Source organism: Gossypium hirsutum, chromosome A01 (genome assembly GCF_007990345.1).
Source record: "Gossypium hirsutum isolate 1008001.06 chromosome A01, Gossypium_hirsutum_v2.1, whole genome shotgun sequence".
In the NCBI taxonomy this organism is placed as follows: Eukaryota; Viridiplantae; Streptophyta; class Magnoliopsida; order Malvales; family Malvaceae; genus Gossypium; species Gossypium hirsutum.
Genome location: NC_053424.1, coordinates 3,549,446 through 3,571,185, shown reverse-complemented (window position 1 = coordinate 3,571,185; position 21,740 = coordinate 3,549,446). Strand labels below are relative to the sequence as shown.

Below are 21,740 nucleotides of genomic sequence, written 5' to 3'. Positions count from 1 at the left end.
ATAGATTTAAAAGAAAATGTATAATCACAAATAGATTTAAAAGAAAATACATAAAATAATATAAAATCAACAATGTATATATAAAAAAAATAATGTGCAACAATTCAAAGCTGATGATATAGGAAACATTTACATATATATAAATATAAGAAATAATTTTGTAACGAAATAGTATAAATGATATACAAAACAATATATATACGAATAAATAATACACACAAAATACAAATAGCTTAATATAAATAATATATATATTAAAAATAATAATATAATATTTAAAAAATGTTCATAAAAGAAAAAATAAATAAAATATAATAAAATAGAATGAAAATATACAAAAGAAAATATAACAAGAAAAAATTAAAATAATGTGGAACCAATTAACAAAATGTTAAGATAATATGGAAAGGGGGGAAAGAATGAATGAATTATAAAGAATATAAAAACATGAATCTTAAAAGAACTCAATGGAAATAAAAACAAAATTAAGGGGATAATTTGTAAATAAATAGAATTTCTAAAGCGTAGACAAGGACTAGAATAAAATGTGCCCAAATAAATAAGGATTTAAAATACAAATATTCCAACTCACAAAAGACAGTATTTAGATGAGGAGCAAATTAAAACGATGCGCAAATCCTTCGAAATAAAAACCGTTATTGAATTGTTGTTTTTTTGTGTTCGTATTCAGCATCTCCTCTTCTTTTCTCTAAAAAAAACCTCCCCTTTAAAATAGTTTTGAATGGCTTTTATAGCCAAATTTTACAACTGATTTCCTCTTTCTCTTTTCCTAGGCAAGTGAGGTAATGGGGTTAGTGGGGTGATTTAGTGGGGTGATAGAATTAGTGGCAAGTAGGGTGATGGAGTTAGTGGTCGGTTTAGTGGTGTGCTAATTAGATGGTTGGTTTTTTGGGCTCTGCTTGTTGGGTCCGGGCAAAATTTGGGCTCTACAGCTACATTAATATCCTTTGTATACTATCCTCAAAAGCTTTTCCACGTAAACCAAAATAAAAGTAAATATTGGCTCAATGGTTATTTAACGTTTAACTAATACTAAGTGGTATTAGTGGTCAGATTATAATACGGAAAGACAACTTGTATCAGTACATAAATCTAAACATGTCATTAGTTTAGTCGAAAATGAACAAACTAATTGAAAGACTAATATGTCGCCTATTCGCAAGTAACTAAACTTAATCTGCAAGAAATCAATCATCAATTCTTCAGTTCTTCAATTTCAACTCAATTGATTTTTATGTTTTGGGTTTTAATTCTCCAATTCTTGAAGTTGTGGCAATTGTTTTAACCATAAAATTAATCTTGCCCTCAAATGTGTTAATATTTTGCATTAACATAATTTATATTTAAATTTATATAATAAATACAGTTCATAATTTCTTACACACCACCGATTCCAAAAAAAAAAAAGTTGTTATATTTAAATTTAAATGATAAATGAATACTTTTCATTATTCATTTACAAATCAAATAGATTTGTTCAAAAATTATATTATTATCCAATTTTAAAGGTGTTCTCCAATTATAATAGAATTTAGATAAAAATGTAAATTCAAAAAATAGACTTAGACAAAAATTAAAACTCACATTTTATTCTAGTCAAGATTTTAAGTGAAAATTTTGATCTGGCTCGATTTAAATTTATACTACTACATTTAATGTCTGTTAAACATCTCGATAGTGATGAACGAGTGACGTTGTCTCAGCCATACGATTGAAACTCAAAGGTGGATATGTCAAGATTTATTTTGGTGAATAAAGCAAACAAAAATCGTCGAAGTTTTGATGAACAAAGGCCGTTAAGAGCCTAAGGGTGTAAATAATATGGCTAAATTTTTATTTAAATTTAATTTAATAACAATTATCATTTTTTTCAAATATATTATTATGTTTTAATTTTGTAACCATATTATTAACAAAACGTTACAAAATTTATTAAAAATATATTTAAAAGATAATTAAATGTAATTTAATTCATACACATAATCGGATAAAAAAATTAGTTATTAAAAATATTAAGGTCTTAATATTACAACTAATATATATAAATTTTTTAATATTCAATTATTAAAAGTGCTATGAGTCAGGTCAAGTTGGACCTAAGTATGATATTAACATACATTATGTTTGTCCAAACTCGGGCTGACCCGATATATTGGCCTAAAATTTTGTCTAAATTCACTCATATTTGCAAAAGATTATCCAAGCTCATTTTAGATCCGCCCATATTATTTTTTAATTTTTTTAAATTTATATTATATTATTTTAATATTTAATAATTATATATATTTTTTATTTATTGAAATTATTTATATAGTCATCTTAACAATATTTTATTTTTTATATTAGAATAGTATCATATATTTAGTATATGTTTATTTTTTTAATGTATTCTAAATTACATAATATAAAATATAATAAACTTTAAAATGAGTCTGGCTTAGGCTTTGAATGTTCAAGCCGAGCTCGGTCCATATTTCAAACGGACTTAATTTTTTGTCTAAACTCATTTTTCGAGCCTAATATTTTTGCTCAAATCTTTTCAAATTTTAGGTAGATCTTCGAATCTGAACAATAACTCAATTCATGAACAAGTCTTAACCTACAAAATAAAAGAAAAACATGGTTTAGTAAAGCCCAACACACCAAAGATCAAGAAGAACATAAAATGGGCCCTTAGCCCCAAAATGGCAAAATTTCATTACATGATTGCCCAAACTTAAGTGCTATCCATCAATTAATTAACATTAAAGGAATCTTGCATAATTAACAATTTATGTTAGTCTCTTTTTCACTATTTTTCTTAAAGGGTTGAGGATTTTATATTTTATACCCATCAAAACCATCATATTTTATTAATATTATTTTTATTATTATTTTATCAACTTATTTATTTATTTATTTCCTACCTATTATAGTTGTAATTTAAAAAAAAATTCATACTAAATTTCAATGGATAAAAGCTAATTAAAGTAACATAAAAGAATTTAATCAAGAAAATTCCAAAAAAAAAATCAATAACCTTGTATTTAATTATAATAACATAGAAAGCCACCAAACAACATTATTTCTTATCATAAATTTTCAATTTTTTTAACCCGTGTGTTAGCTTGATAGTCAGAAAGTGTTCACCGTCTCAAATGTGACATAGATTCAAGTCATATTAATCGCGTTACTGTTGGGCTTTGCCATTTTCTTATAGTTCACAAAAAAATAAAACCAATTTCTTTTAAACATTTTAAATCTATTAATTAATTTTTTACTTAAGTATGTAAAATGCCCTAAAAAATTCAAAAAAACCAATTAAGCTCCTACTTTTTTTTTTGCACTCAATTGGGTACTTGAACTTTCAAAATACATAAAAAAAGCCCTCAAACTTAAAAAAAAACAATTAAGCCCTGATTTTTTTTTCACTCAATTGGATACTTGAACTGTCAAATGCATCAAAAAGGCCCTTTGGTTATAAATTGTAATAGTTGACTGTTAAATTTAACTACCCCTAATTTTTTTAATTAAAGCCACTTCGTACCACAACCACGGTGTGACATGTGGCAAAAAGTTTATAAAAAAGATTAAATTTTAATAAAAATATAAAAAATAAAATTTATTAAAAGTTAGAAAAAATATAAAATTTTATAAAAATCATAAAAAAATATAAAATGCATAAAAAATACCCTTTAATCACTAATTTAACTGTTGACCATTAAAGTTAACAACCCCCCACTGTTTTTTAGTTAAAGTCATCATATATCGCAACCCATCAAAACATATGGCGAAAATTTATAAAAAATAAAAAATAATAAAAATTATAGAAAATTTATAAAATGCTTCTTTTAGTACGATAATGTTTATAATTTTTTTATATTTCTATATAAAAATTTTTTATAGTTTTTTATTAATTTTTTTTCTATGTTTCTACATATTTTATCATTTTTTACGAGTTTTATATAATTTTAAAATTTTAAAAATTTTTTAATTTTCAATATTTTTTTATAGTTTTTTTATTAAAATTTAATAATTTTATAACTTTTATTTATTTTTATTTTTAATCATTTTTTGCTACATGTCACGTTGTGATTGTGACACATGGTGACTTTAACTGAAAAGAATTAGAGGCAGTTCAAGTACCTAATTGAGCAAAAAATAATCAATAGCTTAACTGCCTTTTTTTTTTTAAAGTTTGAGAGCTTTTTTTATACATTTTAAAAGTTTAAGTACTCAATTGTGTGCAAAGAAAATACAGGGGCCTAATTGTTTTTTTAAAGTATTTGAGGACTTTTTTGATATATTTTGAAAACTTATGTACCAAAGTGAGTGCGAAAAAAAAGTAAAAAGTTAATTATTTTGTTTTGAAAAAATTTGAGATACTATTGAGCCTTAATTTTTTTTTTAATAAAATAAGAATGCTAATAGCCCATTGCCCAACATCCAAAGCCCATTTGAAAAGGGAAAAAAAATAGGGTAGCTTTACGAAATCAAAATAAACTCTGATACTCCCGATTTGCTATTGCCTCCTTCCCTGTTAAATCATCAAACAAGGCAAAACCCTAAGCAGCCTCTCCCCCACCCCCCTCTCTCTTTTTCGATGGCACCAAAACGTTCAAACCCCATTGAAGTCCCACCAGCCGCTTCTTCCTCTGAAGAAGATGAAGAGGTGACTTCTTCAGAGGAAGAAGAAGAAGGGTCTTCAACTGAGGAAGAAGATGAGGAAGACCCCAAAACCGAGTCAACTCCATTGATCCAAAAGAGCCCACCACCCAGAAAGCCGGAAACCGCTACGCCTGGCGTCGTTAACGATGAATCTGATGAATCCGGTTCTGATTCCGAATCCGAATCCGACACCGCTACACCGAATGTTAAACCTCTTGCGACGAAACCTATGGAGGAAAGTTTGAATGCGAAGAAACCCAGATCTAATAAGCCCTTGACTTCGCCCATTAGGGCTTCTTCATCTAAACGGCCTGGGGAGTTGGACTTGGATGCTAAAGAAGCCAAACGACCCAAGAAGAAGGTTGGGGAAGAAGGGTTGGCTACTACACCTGCTGCGGAGGAGGTGAAAAAGACCGGTGAAGATGCAAAAAAGCAGCTTTTTCAGCGGTTGTTCAGTGAAGATGATGAGATTGCTTTGTTGAAAGGTATGTTGGATTATTCTGCTAAAAAAGGAGCTGACCCTTGTGCTGATATGAATGCATTTTATAATTTTGTCAAGAAATCGATTCATACTGATGTTACCAAAGCACAAATGATGGATAAGATTAGAAGGTTAAAGAAGAAATTCGAAAACAATGCTGGTAAGGGTAAAAAGGGCGAGGATCGAACTTTCTCTAAAGCCCATGAGCAGAATGCTTTTGAGTTGTCGAAAATGATTTGGGGCAAAGAAGGGATTAGTGGAAAAGTTGAGTCTTCAGCTGCTAAGTCGAATGGGAAAGCCAAGGGGAATAACAAGGCAGTGGTTGCATTGAAAGCAGAGTTTTCTTCACCCGATAAGAAAACATACGATGCAGTGCCAATAGAGGCCGATAAGGTGGTGTCTAAGAGTTCTCGTAGTTTGTTTGATAAGAGATTTGGTGTCTCTGACATGGAAGAGGCAGTTGTAAAGCTCGGGTTGGATATGGTTGATGGTGAAAAGAAGGCGGCTTTGGAGGCGAAATGGAGGAAATTGCAAATTGCGCAGTTGGAGCTGTTTGTGGAGCGAAGTGAATTGGTCACTGAGCAAGCTAAGTTGGTGCTGGAATATTACAAGTCTGAAGACAAATAGAGTGCTAGTATAATAAGTAATGATATTTTTATATGCATTTTAAAGAAATGTTTAAACTTTTGTGCTTATTAGATAAGTAAGCTGTCTATATGTTGCCAATCATGGGGGGTATCTGTAGCTCATAATATTGGTAACTTTGGGATAATATTCATCTCTTGCATAGAGAGTAACTTATGGAGCTGCTTCTTCGTTTGTTGGTCGCTTATATGCGTTATAGGTCGCTGTTAAGCATATTTTGTTATGTTTGGAATTGCTTAATCCTTTTATTTTATTTTCTTTGTCTCTAATTTGTTTCATTTTATTGTATTTTATGGTTTTATTCATGAATTTCTTGCTGCTATAGTGCCTTTCTGCATGATGGTTATTTTATTCCCTTGTTTACTTGAACTGTTGTGAACTGATCCTTTCATTAATATGCCACATTTTCCTTTTGATACATCATCCACCAGCTCTGCTTTGTTTATACTATTGTACTATGCATGTATTGTGCCATGCTCTTATAATCACTACTCTGCGTTCTTAAGTGATACTGCTGTTTGTAAAAGAAACATGGGCAACTCTAGTTTTTTCTTTCCTGCAAGGAACATTGGTGATAGTTGACCTCACTGATTATCAATATGGTTTTAAAAAATAAATGCAACATCGTAAAAGGTTTGCTTAGCTATGTGAATGTATCCTATGATTGCTGCATTTGCTCTGTTTTCAGTTTATTTTATTGTAGTTTATACTTATGTAGTTATATTTGTTTGGCCATATGCTTTGGTATAGCCTAATAATCGTTCCACATTGTAGTTATTTGAAATGTCTTGGTTGTCTCCTACTGATACTTGAACATATTTCAAGTTGAGGCTTTTGAAAGTGTATGTATTTACTATTTAGTTAGCTTTCCCGGGGTTTTTTTTTTCCTTTTTCTTTTGTTTTTTTAGAGAATGTAAATAAGGGGTGTAGCCTTAGCACAGCTTTAGTTGGAGAACAAGGGTGTAGGAAAAATTACTGCATGAAATTGATGGTTTTGCTTTGTTTTCGAACTCAATGTTAGGGAAATGAGCACAGTTGAACATGGCTCTTTTAAATGGTGGTTTTACATTTTTTGTTCATGTATAGTAACCTAATTACAGGAGATTGCTGTCATTGGCATTGCTGCTGAGAAACTGAATCAAGGTGGATAGTTACTTGCTCCTAGCTATCATGAATTTGGCATCTCTCAGTATGTAAACCATTCATATTTTATTCCTACTAACATATAATTTTCATCCAAAGCTCAAATTTTGGATGATGCATGTAGGGCTGTCCTAGTAAATCTCCAGACATGGTAGTTAAAATAGAACTGCGTATTTTGAGGGGGTTAATATTAGATGTTTGCTCCGAGGGTGAACCGTAGAAATGTGCAAACATTGGTGTCAGTGACTTGGTTGAGTTCTCTTTCAAGTAATGAGTTGCACTAGGCAAGTATCTATAGCTGTTGTCATGCTAATTGAACTAGATTTTTTTATTTTATTCAATGTATAATTTGTTTAAATATTTTGCATAAAAATTAGTGTAAGTAAAAATTATCTTTATTTTTTGTTCAATTTCAGTTTTTGGAATTTTAAAAATCTTAATGTTGCAAAGCAACGATAATTTTTTTCTCCAAAATGGATCAAACCGATCCATTATCATTCCAACGTGAAAATGTAGTAAAGAAATTTCTACAAGCATTGAAATTCTCATTTGGTTTAACATGACAAAATACATTTTGTACCAAAAAGACATTCAAGATAATATTTTCGTTGCCTATGGAGCATTCCATCCAATAAAAAAGCGAAAGAGGGGCCCAAAAGCTATCATAGCTTTATTGTTGGATCTTTGCAAGGTATGTGATAGAGTTTATCGAAATTAGACTTGTTCACGTGCTAAGTCGTTTTGTCTCAAAAGTGAAAGAATTTAAGTAAAAATATAAGTTTAAAAAAAAATTTGGACAAAAAAATAAAACTTGTTTTTTGCTTGGGCTGGGTCTTGAGTAAGTTTTTTTTGTTGGGCCGGATTTGCAAAAAATAATTGTTGCTGTTTTACTTTTTTGCTATTGTTTTTATTATTATTTCGTTATTATATTGTAATTATTTTGTTTTTATTGTTTAGATAGTGTATAACTCTTGTTTTATTATTAATTTTGTTATTATTTGAGAGATATTTGTTTACTAAGTTACACTTATTTTAGTGTTATTTAAGTTTTTTTTAATTTTTTTATTTGTTGGGAAACATTTATTTTAATGTTTTTAGTGTATTTGATGTATTATATTTTTTAAATTTATTTTTATATAAAAATAATATAAAAACTTTTAACATGGGTGGTTCGGACTCGAATTTTAGCATTTTTATCTGTGTTGGGTTTGGACAAAATTTTAGACTCATTTTTCGGGTCGAATTAACCTCAACCTAAAAAATGGACCTAAATTTTTAATCCGGCCCATAGACAACTCTAATAGAGAGTTCCTAAAGAAATTTTTGGAAAAAAAATTTTATTCTTTTAACATAATAATTTATTTTACTCTCCAACTTTATAAAAAAATTATTTCAAATCTCTATCTAATTTTTTTGAACTTATATGTGAAATCACCTTAAAATGTATCCAATGCTTTTCAAAGATTTGATCAAGCTTATTTCACGAATACGGAACTCTATTTAAGTTGGTCTCTCTTTTCACAAGAAGGAAGTTAGACTATCTGAAAATTTTCCCATTGCCCCCCTAACATTAAGCGATAAACTGATTTGGCATTTCTTGAAGGATAGTTCTTACGATGTTCAGTTAGAGTACCGTTTACTTTCATAACATTCTACCCATTTGAGCTCAGCGTCATCCAGTGATGTTGATGCGAATCACTCTTCTGGATGGTCTTCATGAAAAGTCATTTGGAGAGTCTGTCACGATGTTATGGCCACTAAAGAAAACTTGGTAAGAAGGTCAAGACATGGACAACACTGGTATCCAAAGGGATGTGAGGAACGTGAATCCTTAGAATATGCTTTACTCTTTTGCCCATTTGGGAAGCCTTGGGTTTCAGCTATTCCCTACGCAGGGAAGGTTTTGGAGGTTCTAAATAAGAAAGCAAAATCAACCAACTTCTTGTAGAGTTTAAATAAGAAATTTGAAGTCAAATAACATAATTTAGTTAGTACTAAAACTTTCATCAATATCAATTACTATAAACAATAAAAAAATTATTTTTCTAATACAATATTTGATATTATCAGTATAAATCATATAATATCATCTCATTTGTGTTTATATATATCGATAACATATCAAATATTTTGTCTTGTTTGATGGAAGTATATAGCATAGGTGTATTCCTCAAAACGTTCCATGGCATCTATTTCATGATTAGTTTATGTTAAACGTATTAAAATGCAGAGAAAATAATTAGAAGAACGTGAAATCTTTATTGCTGGTTACAATTGAACTCATCATTGCGGTCAAGAAATTTTCCTGGGAAAAAAAAAAAAGACACGATGGAAAAAAATGATGTAAACAAGGCAAAAACAATCCCAACATTGCTTTGTAAAAACATAGCAAAATTAGTTGCTCCACCTAATCTACTTATTCATGTTAATTATTTAGCCATAGCAACCATTATTAATTTTAATTTGTTTTGGCCATTTGCATGAGGAACAATAACATGGAGCTTTCAAGTTCCCTTGAAAGACAACATATAGCAGCTTTGCCACACACTGACGACGAATATGTTCGTCGTCCTTTAACGACCTCATTGTCGTTGAAATCTTTTTCTTCCTCGGCTATGGTGGCCAACATTGTCGTCAATGGACGCTTGGAAACCGAGATAAACCGAGGCGGGGCGACTTCGTTCATGAACTGGTCGAGGTTTCGGGACTTAGGCTTTGTTGGTTCCATCGAACAGGTGAAAATACAAGCAAATTAATGGATTGAAGGTGGATGAGATAGAGGGAAAAAGGTGGTGTATAGGAAGGGTTGTGAAGGGTCATAACATATGAAGACAGGGATTGAAGAAAATGAGATTGATTCATGGACTCCACAAGCACTATAGGCATTGAATTTATATAGGAAGAATTGTGGGTAAAAGTTAGAGAATTGAGATGATAGAGAGATGTAGCTTTAATTATGTCGGTTGGCATGTGCGAGCATATGCCTTTCTCTTTAACTAGACATGGATACTAATTTCTTACACATTCAACTTAATATATTTTGGATTAATAATAATTAAGTTTGATTAGCATATATCGTATTTAGTTTCCTCGTGCATTTAAGAAAATCCTTTACACGATATGTGTATTGTCCTCAATTTATAATTGACAAATGAGCTATTAATTGCAAGATTTTTGGCCCTAGGGAAGGGACCATATTTCCTTCTAGAAACATTTTCTCTCACCTAACATCACCAACAAAATATGAGAATTCAAGGCTTAATTCAATTGAGTGTTAGTTCGATTAGTATGCATATTGTTGTTTGTGTAAGATGACAGATTTATGTACGTTAAAGTGCCCTATCCTCTTAATTATAACTTGGGAAGAGATTATGAATAATTTTAAATATTTTGTCAAAAAAAGTAAATAGGACCAAAATCTATAAATTAAAAATTTTTTTAATATCATTTATTGCATGCATGAGTTAAGAATGGAATTCTGCATTTGATTTTTCCTTTTTATGGATGTTATTGCAAAAGTTAAAATAGAATAGGTCATTAAGTGCTTCTCTTATTGATGACCCAAGTGTGCCCCAAAAGCCAAAAACGTATTATATCGGATAATTTTGAAATCGAATTCTAATCACTTCATTTCAGATTGATTTTGAGGTTTTTACATATAAAAAAAAGTGTTACTATTAATTGGTAATTGCTGTAACTCTACCAAGATCACAAAGTTTTGCCTAAGTACAATGGGTAGTTTGTATTAGGGGCGAAGCCAAAAAAAATTTTTAGTGAGAGCCGGATAAAGTTTTAATTTTTTATAGTTTATATTTTTATAATTTGTAAAGGATTAAATTAAATTTTTATAATTTTAGGGGGGGCCAAAGTACAATTTTACCTTTATTAATTTAAAATTTTAAAAAAATTTCAAAGGTCTAAAATGAATTTTCTATTTTAGGGGGAGCCGGGGCCCATGCCAGCCCCCCTGGCTACGCCACTGGTTTGCATGTTTCTAAAATTTAGGTTACCACCCATTAACAATATGGTATTACGATTGAGTTGATATCATAAGTTAATTAAACACGAATATAATAAAAGTAATTATCAAAACACTATTAATTAAAGTTTTGTTTGATAAACTGAAAAATTAAATGTTGAATTTTAATTAAATACTAAATTTATGATAGAAAGTTATTTTGTATATTAATAAAATTAATTATTGAACACAATCATGTTGTTTGATAAAATTAAACTTTTTTTTTAAATATTTATCACTTAAATTAATCTTATTAATATCATATATTATTTTATTATGTATAGTTTTGGATAAAATTTAATCTTATTAATATGATATCTAACATTTTAACAAATAAAGAAGAGAGATAAAAGTACAATAGAAGCCCTTATATTAGAAATGAGATTATATTTTATCTCATTTACTTAAAAAAATAGGCAAATTAGTTTTTGTACATTAGATTAAAGAGTAACTTGATTTTTCTATTAAAAAATTCATCCATTTCTAATATTAGAATTGGTCCCTATATGCTAGAATGAGGTACACGTGGCACGCCACATGTAATTATTTGAAGTTAAACATGCTAGTTTTTAACAGTAGAAATAGATAAATTTTTTAACAAAAAAACATCAGTTTACTTTTTAATCTAACGTATATATATAAATTTATTCAATTTTTTAAGTAAAGAAAATACAAAAATCTCCATGAACTTTGGCTTCATGATACTTTTACCAACTGCAATGGGCAAGTACAGTAATGTACAAAAAGAAAAGTTTAATGCCGTATGTCAAGTAACAACAGATAAGTGCAAGGACTGAACGGTTTTGAGTCTAGGCATTTTAGCCACCAACCAAAGGTGTGTGCTGCTGCTGAGCAAATTGAGTGAGGGACCCCAATATACTGTGGTTGTAAACTGTGACTGCATCTACACGTCGTTGAAGGGGGGCTACGAGGGGGGACCGAAGACAGTTGTGTATGGGTTGCCTTTGCATTTGTCCATCTAAACAGTTGTTTTCGACTCTTTTTTTATACATTTCAAGTTGTTTTCACCATTGCCGACCTTTGAATGCACAACGTGGAGACCTTTTACCTACTTTTCATGCATGCTGTAGTAAATGATTCGGAGGGCAAATTTGATGCTAAAACGAGAGACCCTGAGCCAAAAAGATAAAAACAATTATTTGCTATTTTACCTCCATTGCAAGAAACATAAAATATCTCGTCACACTTCCCAAGGTCTATCGACACAACCAATATTTTTTTTTACCATCAATGTATTTTTCATATATGGTTTAGGGTTTATAAAGATTAAATAATTACTCCTAGAAAAAATTAGTTTCGATAGCTATAGTATATGCAGCTTAATTTGGTTTTTGTCTCACTTGAATTTGTAAAAGGTCGTGTCGAATGCTAAGTTAGGTCTCATATGTTAATTTTATATATATTAGATCATGACAGACTTACAATATAACTAAAAATTTATATATATATATATTAAAAGTTTATATAAAAGTAAACATAAACTTTTAATCATTTTTTAATTGAATTGAAATCTAATTGATATATAACATCAAATCAATCAAATATTTAAAGAATAATATATATTATCTAAGATTCGAAAATGAAATATAAACCTCTAAATTTATTTAAGCTATTATATTTTTATTTAAACCCTTTGAAAACTTTAATTGAATTAATTTAAATTTAATAAAATTTTTTAAGGGTAAAAACCATGCTTTAATTGCCAAAAATCAAGAAAACAAAGCTAGTCCAATGGAATAGCCAATGAGTCCCTTATCTGCATGAAAATATTTACAAACACATATAAATATTTTTATCTTTTTTATTTATTTTGATACATGTCGCAATTTTAATAATTATAAAAATATCAATATTAACTTCTAACAATATAATTAAAAAAATATTTTAACACATCAATTTTTTAAAATATTGATAGTTTAATATCTCAAAAATATTATTTGTGAGGGTTTTGTAGGAGGAATTTTATTTATCAAGATTTATTTATTTGGGTAAATATATTGAAAATTTTCAAAATTTATGAATAATTTTAAAAGGGAATTTCAACGGTTAAATCTCCTTTTTCTAGTTCCACATAAAAAGGTACTTTTTCAAAATTTCTCAATTTTATTTGATTTAATACACACAGTCTCACTATAAGATAAAAAACATAAACTTTAAAAATAATTTTTATTTAATTATAATATATATTTTAAATTTTATTTAATTAAAACTATTTATAAAATTTTACAAAGATAATGATATTCATATTGAATATGTTTTATATTATTTAATTTTAATATTATTATTTTGATTTTATAATTATTTTATAATTTATAAGATCCCAATAACCCAATTTTTCTTAAATAAATTATTTATCCAAACAAATTAATTTTGATGAAATTTAAAATATTAATGTTTTAAAAATCTCAAAAAATTTTAGAATGTTTTCACATATTTTTACTTAAGATTTTTTTTTTGGTAAAAATAAAAGACCTTATTTTATTAAAATAAAAAACATAAAAACTTACCATTTTTCTATTAAAAGTACATATGCTTATCTAGACCTATTCATGGGTTGGGCCATCCGGCCCGGCCCGAAGGTTCACCCGAAATATGAGAGGGTTTGGGCAAAAATATAGGCTCGAAAAATGGGTTTGGATAAAAAAATAAGGTCAATTTAAAAAAACAGATCGAGCCTCGAGTAAGACATTTTTTGTCTAGGCAGGGCCGAATTCACTAAAGGACAAAATCTATTTTTTTTTTGTTTTTAATATTATTTTCTTATTATTTTCTCCCTATTTTGCTACCATTTTTACTATTATGTTGCTATTATTTTGTTGTTATTGTTTGGATATTGTATAAAACTTATTTTATTGTTAATTTTTTTATTATTTTAAAGACATTTGTTAATTTTGTTATTATTTTAGAGACATTTGCTTGTTAAGTTATATCTATCTTAGTGTTATTTAAGTATACATATTTTTTAAAATTTATTTTCAATTTGTTTGGAAATACTTATTTTGATGTTTTTAGTATTTTTGATTTATTATATATATTTTAAAATTATATAAAAATAATATAAAAAGTAATATGGGCGGATTAAGTCAAACCCAAATTTTAACATTTTTATTTGGATCGGGCTTAGGTAAAATTTTAAGACTATTTTTTGGGCTAGGCCAGACACAGGCCTAACAAACGAGCTTAAATTTTTAGTTGAACTTAACATAAATCTGACTCAATCTAAACCCAACTCAACCCATGCATACCTCTACACTTATCTATCCATCTCATGCTTTTGGAGACTTAGTGGGATTTTGTGAAACTTAGAGCCAAAAAATAGTCTTAAAAAGGCCTTATATAAGCCTATATAAACTAGTGCCTTTTTTTATTTTTATTTTTTCAGTGGTCATAGTGCTGTTCCTTTTAGTTGGCTGAGATGCACTTAGCACAACGTTTGGGCTTTCATTTGCCATGTATTCAGCCATGTACTAGTTAACAATAAATTAATTTAATTGATAATTTTATTATTTATATAATTTATTTTTTTTTTAAAAATGATACATTTTTCTAGTTATTTTGAAGAGATATTATTTATACAAAAATTTTTATTTTTATTTTCAAATTTAAAGTTGTACTAACTTTTTATTATTTCGAAATCTAAATTTTTTCCTCGTATTATTCTATAAGTAACAAAACGAGTCATTAGATGAAACTTAAATAAAGCATATAATTACTTTCTTTACAAAAGAAATAATGCATTTTCCCTAAATATTTATAATTATATAAAAATCTCAATTATTTTTGTAATTCAACTATATTTTTGTAATTCAAACCCTTAAATTGGAGGATCTTTCTAACAACAATATCAATCGAATTAATGTTCAATAAACAAAATATATGAATTTTTCTTATCAATTAAGAATATATTTGATAAAATTGGACAATATTTGTGATATTTTATAAAAACCCAAAGGAAAAAGGGACACTCAATTACAGTTGAACAACCACATCTTTCATTTTCTTTTCTTTTTGCTACTTTGGCATTGTTTTTCTATTTAGTAATATTTTAATATTTATCAATTAAAAATTAAAATTAAAAAAAAAAAGAAAAGAAAAGAAAAAGAATTTGGTAGGTTGCTAAATGTTTGCGGAGTCTCCATGTTATCTTCCACAATCCAATAAGTGGCCCTCCTTCTCCAATTCAAGATAACTCATCCCTCCCTTCTTTTTCACTAATCCAAAACACTTTTTCTTTCTCCAGTTTCCTCATTCATTTCCAGTTCTCAACACAAATTTTCATCACCCATCAAGCTTTTCATCAATGGCTTCCCTTCAACAAGCTTCAATCTCTCTTCAACCCAAGCTTCTTTCATCTTCTCAACACCCCAGATCCCTTCCCTCTCTCAACCTCTCTTTTTCAGCCACTTTCCCTTCCCTCAAACTCTCCACCACTCGCCCTCTTCATGGCGGTGCCAAAATGTCAGCCTCCGCCGCTTCCAGCTACGCCACCGCTTTAGCCGATGTAGCCAAGTCCAACAACACCCTTGATGCCACCAGCTCCGACGTTGAAAAAGTCGAGACAATCTTCTCCGACCCACAAGTCCTCGAATTCTTCACCAACCCCACCATTGATGTCCTCAAAAAACGTCAGGTTTTGGATGAGATTGTTAGCTCCTCCGAGCTTCAGCCGCACACGGCGAATTTTTTGAACATCCTGGTTGATGCCAAGAGGATTGATCTTATCAAAGAAATCGTGAAAGAGTTCGAGTTGGTTTACAATCAGCTGACGGATACAGAGCTGGCGGTGGTGAGTTCAGTGGTGAAATTGGAGTCTCAACATTTGGCACAGATTGCTAAACAGGTACAGAAGCTGACTGGTGCTAAGAATGTTAGGATTAAAACTATGATTGACCCAAGTTTGGTAGCTGGGTTTACTATCAGGTATGGGAGTTCAGGGTCTAAATTGATTGATATGAGTGTTAAGAAGCAATTGGAAGAGATTGCTGCTCAGCTTGATTTGGGTGATATTCAACTTGCTGTATGAGTTTTGAATTCTTTTTTCTTTTTTTAAGAATTGGGTTTGAAGCTTTTTTGGTTATTATTGTAATTGAAATGAATACTTTTAATGTTAATTGTATGAAATTTGTGTATGATGAGATTGTTTGATATGGGAGAAACTGATAGTAGTTTGGGATATTTCATTAGGAAGGGCTAGGGGGAAAGTTGATATTTTGGGCTAAATTCTTGCATCAGATTCAAGGATTCTAAGCCTAAATCTAATGAATTTAAAGCATTCAAGAAGTATGAAGCATTCATAAATGAGTCCTGAAACATGGGTATCAATTCATTTACTAGAGTGTGATGGAACTTTGAGATATCAGTGAGTTTGATTTATATATTTAGAAACATTTAGTAGTCAGATTGTTCGCATAGCATTTTCTTGGTGGAATTTTGGGTTGCTAGACGAATTATAGAAACCATTTTGTTTCGAGTTCTGCATCTCAGTAATTTTTGGGACATGGAGTACAGATTGAAATATGGAAAGATGAGTAATGTTGAAGAACAAAATCTCAATCAGTATCGGAAACCAATCCATGTATGCTTAAGCCTTTGAAAGTCTTGTTGGAATCTGTCAATACCATCAGTCACAACTCACTTTGTAACTGGACGATTCTGTAACTTGACATATATCTTAGCGCAGGCAAAAGCTGACATTCACAGTACTTGAATGGAAACCAAATTAACCGTGGAGAACAAGGAAATGGGTAAATTTTAGCTTGTAAAACCTAACTCTATTTCTAAGGCAAACAACAACATTTTTGGAGTGTAACTGATTCGAGTCGAGTTTGAATATTGATAAAATAGAGTTCGAGTTTGATTAAATATTTATTATTAAGGTCAAGTTCAATTTGAAAAATAATCATTCGAGCTTGATTAAATTCGTATATCAAATTTGAATTCATGTTCGATTAAGCTCGTACATATTTAAGCTTAAACTCAACTTAGTAATTAAATTTAGAGTTAATATTAAAAGTAATAATGTAATTTAATAATATAAAATATCAATAGTATATATTAAGAATAAAAAGTTCGACTCACAATAATATTATTAAATTTAAATTAGCTTGATGGACATCTTGAATTGTTCGAGCTTAAGAATAATGGTTTGTGGAGACAGATAAATCAAAAGAACAAAGGGATCAGTGTATAAGTTTTGCCTGTTTAGAATTGCTCGAAAGCTGTACCACCAACAATTAAAGGTCACAATTACACATTAGAATACTTGAAGAAGCTTGTGGGTAAATATAATAATGTCATGGGGTCTGGGTTAGGCTGCTTCTGGCCCATAATTTGACCCATTATCTTGACCTATAGTTCTATTTAAATTTAATTTAAAATATAGAGGTTAAATTTTTTTTTTATTTTTCTTTAAATGTTACTATAATTAACGTCATAATTAAAATTCTAAAAAAATTAAAATTTTAATGATTACATGATGTGAATATTTTAGTGGTTAGAATTTTAATATTTGTCATTAAAAACACTCTACTTGAAGTCAATTTTTGATTGAAACCCCCTAAGATTGAACCTTTCAAGCTGATGGATACTCATTAGTTTTTTTTTATTACAAACAAGTGATTTATGGCACGCTCATCATGTAGGTAGGGTCGAATCTAAATTTTTTTTAGGAGTGAAATTAAATTATAAATTTTTGAAAAATTAAAATATAATTTTATTAAGTATTAATTATAATTTCATCATTTTCAAATAAATAAATATATTTTTTTGCTTTTTGGGATGAAAGTACATTTTACCGTATATTAACATATAATTTTTTTGTGGGCATTATTATCAATGTCGGAGCTAGAAATTTTTTTTTGGGAGGTCAGAATTTAATTGTATATTTTTATAATAGTAAAAAAATATAATTTCATCATTTTAATAGTCTATCTTTTTTATAATTTTTAAAGAGTTAAATCAAAATTTTATCATTTTGAAGGGTGAAAAGTGCAATTTTACCACTACTTATTTAAAATTTTATAAATTATAAAAGACCTAAATGAAAAAAAAATTATTTTAGGACGACCGGGGCACTTGCCAATCCTCTTGGCTCTGCCACTGATATCATATAACTTCACTATTTTATGAGAGAGTTGAATTGTAATTTTTCATTTTTGAGAGCTAAGGTCCCTACTCACTCTCTAGGATTTGCCCCAGATGTAGGTGAAAAAATAATTTTGGGTGAAAAAAATACAAAATATGAATGAGAGTTTAGTTAAAATAATAAACTTCATATTTTAAGCACTTTGATATTTTATGTTCAAATGCCAACTTGTTAAGGTTTAGATTATTTTTTTATAGATTTTATTTAAAATTATTCATAGCCTTTTCCAATCCATAGATAGGAGGATAATGCGCTTCAGCATATTTGAACCCATATTTTCTATATTGACAATAATGTTCATATCAATTGAGCTAAGATTTAATCAGCAAATGATGTTTCATTATGAATAAATCAAACATTAACCCATTAATTTTGAATAGAACAAATCGTGTTAAGGATCAGAACAAATTTAGTTATCCACAAGAATTACTTCGCATTCATATGTGAGGTTCTAAAGAGCCCCAAATAAGAAGAAAAAGAGGCGTCAATGCAGATTTGGAATAGATAAGATTTTTTTTTTCTAGACTTTCATCAATCAATTGATAAAGACTTGAAAATTAGAGTTAATAGAATGATAAAAATATTATGGAAGTCCTGTATTAAACATTAAATTGTATTTTGTCTTCTCTATTAAAAAATATTAGTCTCTTTATGCTAGATTAGATAGCAAATTAGTCATTTTGTTAAAAAATTTATCTATTTCTGCTATTCAAAACTAGTTTCTGTAAGCATGAGGTGCACATGACATATTATGTCTCACTGTTTGGTTATTTTATCAGCCACGTTAATTTTTAACACTGTACAAATAGATAAAATTTTTAATAGAATGAATCAATTTACTCTTTAACCTAATGTATAATTACAATAGGCAAAATATAATTTAACTTTTAGCATAAAAACCTCTATAATATTTTTACATTAATGGAATGGGGAGAGTGGAGTGGAGAATGGGAAAAATGAAATTTATATGCATTAATGAAAATGTGATGGAGGAGAGAAAGGGAAGATAATAAGCATGGCTAGAAGATTAATATGAAATAACACCAACCATGTGAGCAAGAGAAAGGTGTGTTTTATTTAATGCACTTAGGAAAGTGTGGCCTCCATGCTTTGAATGCCATTCATTGCTTTCACCACCCACCTTACCTACAGCCATTAATATGGTATTCAAGCTTTGCCCCTATACATATAATTTTCCACTTAAACCAGCACCAAGAACCAAAAAGGGGAAGAGCTAATGGAAAAAAGTGAAAAGGGTAATGGTGTTGCTCCTGCTACAAGGTCTCCAATGGCTTTAATGGGGTCATCTAGAAATGAAAACCAAGAAGTGAATACCAGCATGAGAACTGCCGAGACCATGCTGCGGTTGGTGCCTATGGCTTTAGGGGTTGCTGCACTTGTTGTCATGCTCAAAAACTCACAGTCCAATGACTTTGGCTCCGTTTCATACTCAGATCTTGGTGCTTTCAGGTACTTGGTGCATGCTAATGGTATTTGTGCAGGCTATTCCCTTCTTTCAGCTATTATAGCAGCTGTGCCTAGTCCTTCTACTATGCCTAGAGCTTGGACTTTCTTCCTACTCGATCAGGTCACCTAATTAAACTTCCTTTTTCATTAACATCAAGTCATCAACCATTTATACCAGCTAATAACATCATAGTAATTTCAGATTCTAACATACGTAATCTTGGGAGCTGCTGCTGTTTCAACCGAGGTGCTTTACTTAGCAAACAAAGGAGACTCAGCCATCACTTGGAGTGCAGCTTGTGGGACATTTGCTGGTTTCTGTCATAAAGCCACAATAGCCGTGGTGATCACGTTTGTTGCAGTCATTTGTTATGCGGTGCTATCACTGGTCTCTTCTTATAGACTTTTCACCAAGTTTGATGCCCCAGTGAACTACCCCAGTAAGACCATAGAAGCTACTGTTTTCCATGGTTGATTTATGTTATTACTGAAATTAATTTACCTTATATTTTCATGTTCTGCTTGTAATAATAATAAAAAAGGTTGCTTACAGTGTGTTTATGTTATATGATTAAATAGAGGTGTTGTCTTTGGTGCTTCTTTTGTAATCTTCAGACTGCTTACTAGAATCCCTTTTAGGTTGCATCATTGGTATCATGTAATGTCAAAAATGAAAAAAGATTTATAAGTGACAGCACAAAATGCAAAACTCGGAGCTTATATTTTGTTGGTCCCTGCAACTATTTTTGACCCAATAACCATGCTGGTCCATGTAATTTACGATTCACGTCTACTTCATTAATTTTTTTTTTTTATTAATTGAGTTCTTGCTGTTGAAGAGATTGATTAAATTAGTTACTCATTTTTTTTCTCAAACTTTTTCTTCTATTCTTTTAATCTCTTCTTTCATCTTCTTGTGTTCTTTTCCTCCCGCAAACCCTAGCAGTTATTCTTTTTATTGTAGATTTTGCCGGATTCGAGTGGCGTTCCCTGCCAACACTGTCATTCGTCCCTTTTTCTCACTCTTGTCTTTCATTTCTTATTTTTCTTACGTTCTTTTTATAAACCCTTACCCGTCACACTTTTCTCCACCATCTTTGTTATCATCTGCTTAGGGTTAATTTAGATGAGCGATATATTTATATGTGATTAGTATAAATATAGTAGTACCTGTAAGACCCCTAATTTATCCGGGCCAATAAGATGATTCATAAACAGTCCATCTTGCACCTTTAAACCCAATCTCAAAGCCCAATAGACCAAAGCCCTCATCCATTATAACCCCAAATTGCACCTGCACACAAGCAACAGTGACAGTAAGCATAAAAAATAGATTAAAAAGTATTATAAATGGCTATAAAAGCCATTATAAATCAAATGTATTCTTTCTGGACATGAATAATACAAAGGCATTGATTCAAACAGACATCTAAATATGAAAAGGGAAACACCAACAGCAAGCAAACTTTAAAGAAATCGGGTTCAAATGTGCATTAAGGTATTTTTTTCCTTTTTATTTTCTCTTTTTTGAACCTATTATAAATAAACTTATCAAGAAGAATAATAATAAAAAAGAATGAAAAGGAAGAGAGTGAACTTAACTCTCCGATTCACCTAAAAAAAAGGGAAATTTTGAACTTCATGGCGGCCGGCGATGGTCGGCGCGGTGGAGGACGGTGGTGCCTGGCCAGGGTTCTCGCCGGATTAGGAGACTTGCAGAGAAAACCAAAGAAAGAAGAAATATATATTTTTAAGAAGCTACTCAAATGATTTTATTTTATTTTATTTTTAACTTATATAGGCCATATAAAACGACGTCATTTTGGCCGGTGTCCATAAGCCCCAAAATGACGTCGTTTCGCCCTAGCCCGACCCGATCCGACCCGCTCTGGCCTAGAATCCGCGCATTTTTTAAAGGAAGGACTAACTTTTAGCCCTTTCGTCTTTTTATTGTTTTGAAATTATGTTTTTCACTATTTTTAATTTTACCCTGTAATTTATTTTGACCTTCAATTTGGTCGCCGTTGGTGCTGTGCGTTTTGGGAGAGTGGGATATTGCCCATTTTGGTCCTCCCTTGTTATTCGCGCACTTAAATTGGTCCTTTTCTTTGTATTTTTATTCTGAATTTGCCCCGAACTCCTATTTTAAATTC

General features: G+C 30.0%; 3 protein-coding genes across 3 annotated transcripts; all 3 read left to right on the top strand.

Moving 5' to 3' along the window:
- Positions 1–4,466: 4,466 nt before the first annotated feature.
- LOC107932671 (mediator-associated protein 1-like) lies at positions 4,467–6,283 on the top strand. Its single transcript, NM_001327350.2, has one exon. It carries the CDS (start codon positions 4,604–4,606, stop codon positions 5,774–5,776), a length of 1,173 nt encoding a protein of 390 aa, NP_001314279.2. The 5' UTR covers positions 4,467–4,603; the 3' UTR covers positions 5,777–6,283.
- Positions 6,284–15,042: 8,759 nt separating this feature from the next.
- LOC107932688 (ATP synthase subunit delta, chloroplastic) lies at positions 15,043–16,105 on the top strand. Its single transcript, XM_016864745.2, has one exon. The coding sequence runs from the start codon at positions 15,277–15,279 to the stop codon at positions 15,997–15,999; it is 723 nt and encodes a 240-aa protein (XP_016720234.1). The 5' UTR covers positions 15,043–15,276; the 3' UTR covers positions 16,000–16,105.
- A 3,228-nt stretch (positions 16,106–19,333) lies between these two features.
- Positions 19,334–20,325, top strand: LOC107932682 (CASP-like protein F16). The gene is made up of 2 exons (NM_001327351.2): positions 19,334–19,708; positions 19,790–20,325. Exons 1-2 carry the CDS (start codon positions 19,358–19,360, stop codon positions 20,060–20,062), a joined length of 624 nt encoding a protein of 207 aa, NP_001314280.1. The 5' UTR covers positions 19,334–19,357; the 3' UTR covers positions 20,063–20,325.
- The last annotated feature ends 1,415 nt before the right edge of the window (positions 20,326–21,740 follow it).

What these genes read in the sequence shown, in the direction of transcription:
- LOC107932682 (NM_001327351.2), top strand. Translation starts at nt 19,358, where the DNA reads ATGGAAAAAAGTGAAAAGGGTAATGGTGTTGCTCCTGCTACAAGGTCT. An exon ending in CTTTCTTCCTACTCGATCAG is followed by an intron (nt 19,709 to 19,789) that starts GTCACCTAATTA and finishes TAGTAATTTCAG; the next exon opens with ATTCTAACATACGTAATCTT.
- LOC107932688 (XM_016864745.2), top strand. Translation starts at nt 15,277, where the DNA reads ATGGCTTCCCTTCAACAAGCTTCAATCTCTCTTCAACCCAAGCTTCTT.
- LOC107932671 (NM_001327350.2), top strand. Translation starts at nt 4,604, where the DNA reads ATGGCACCAAAACGTTCAAACCCCATTGAAGTCCCACCAGCCGCTTCT.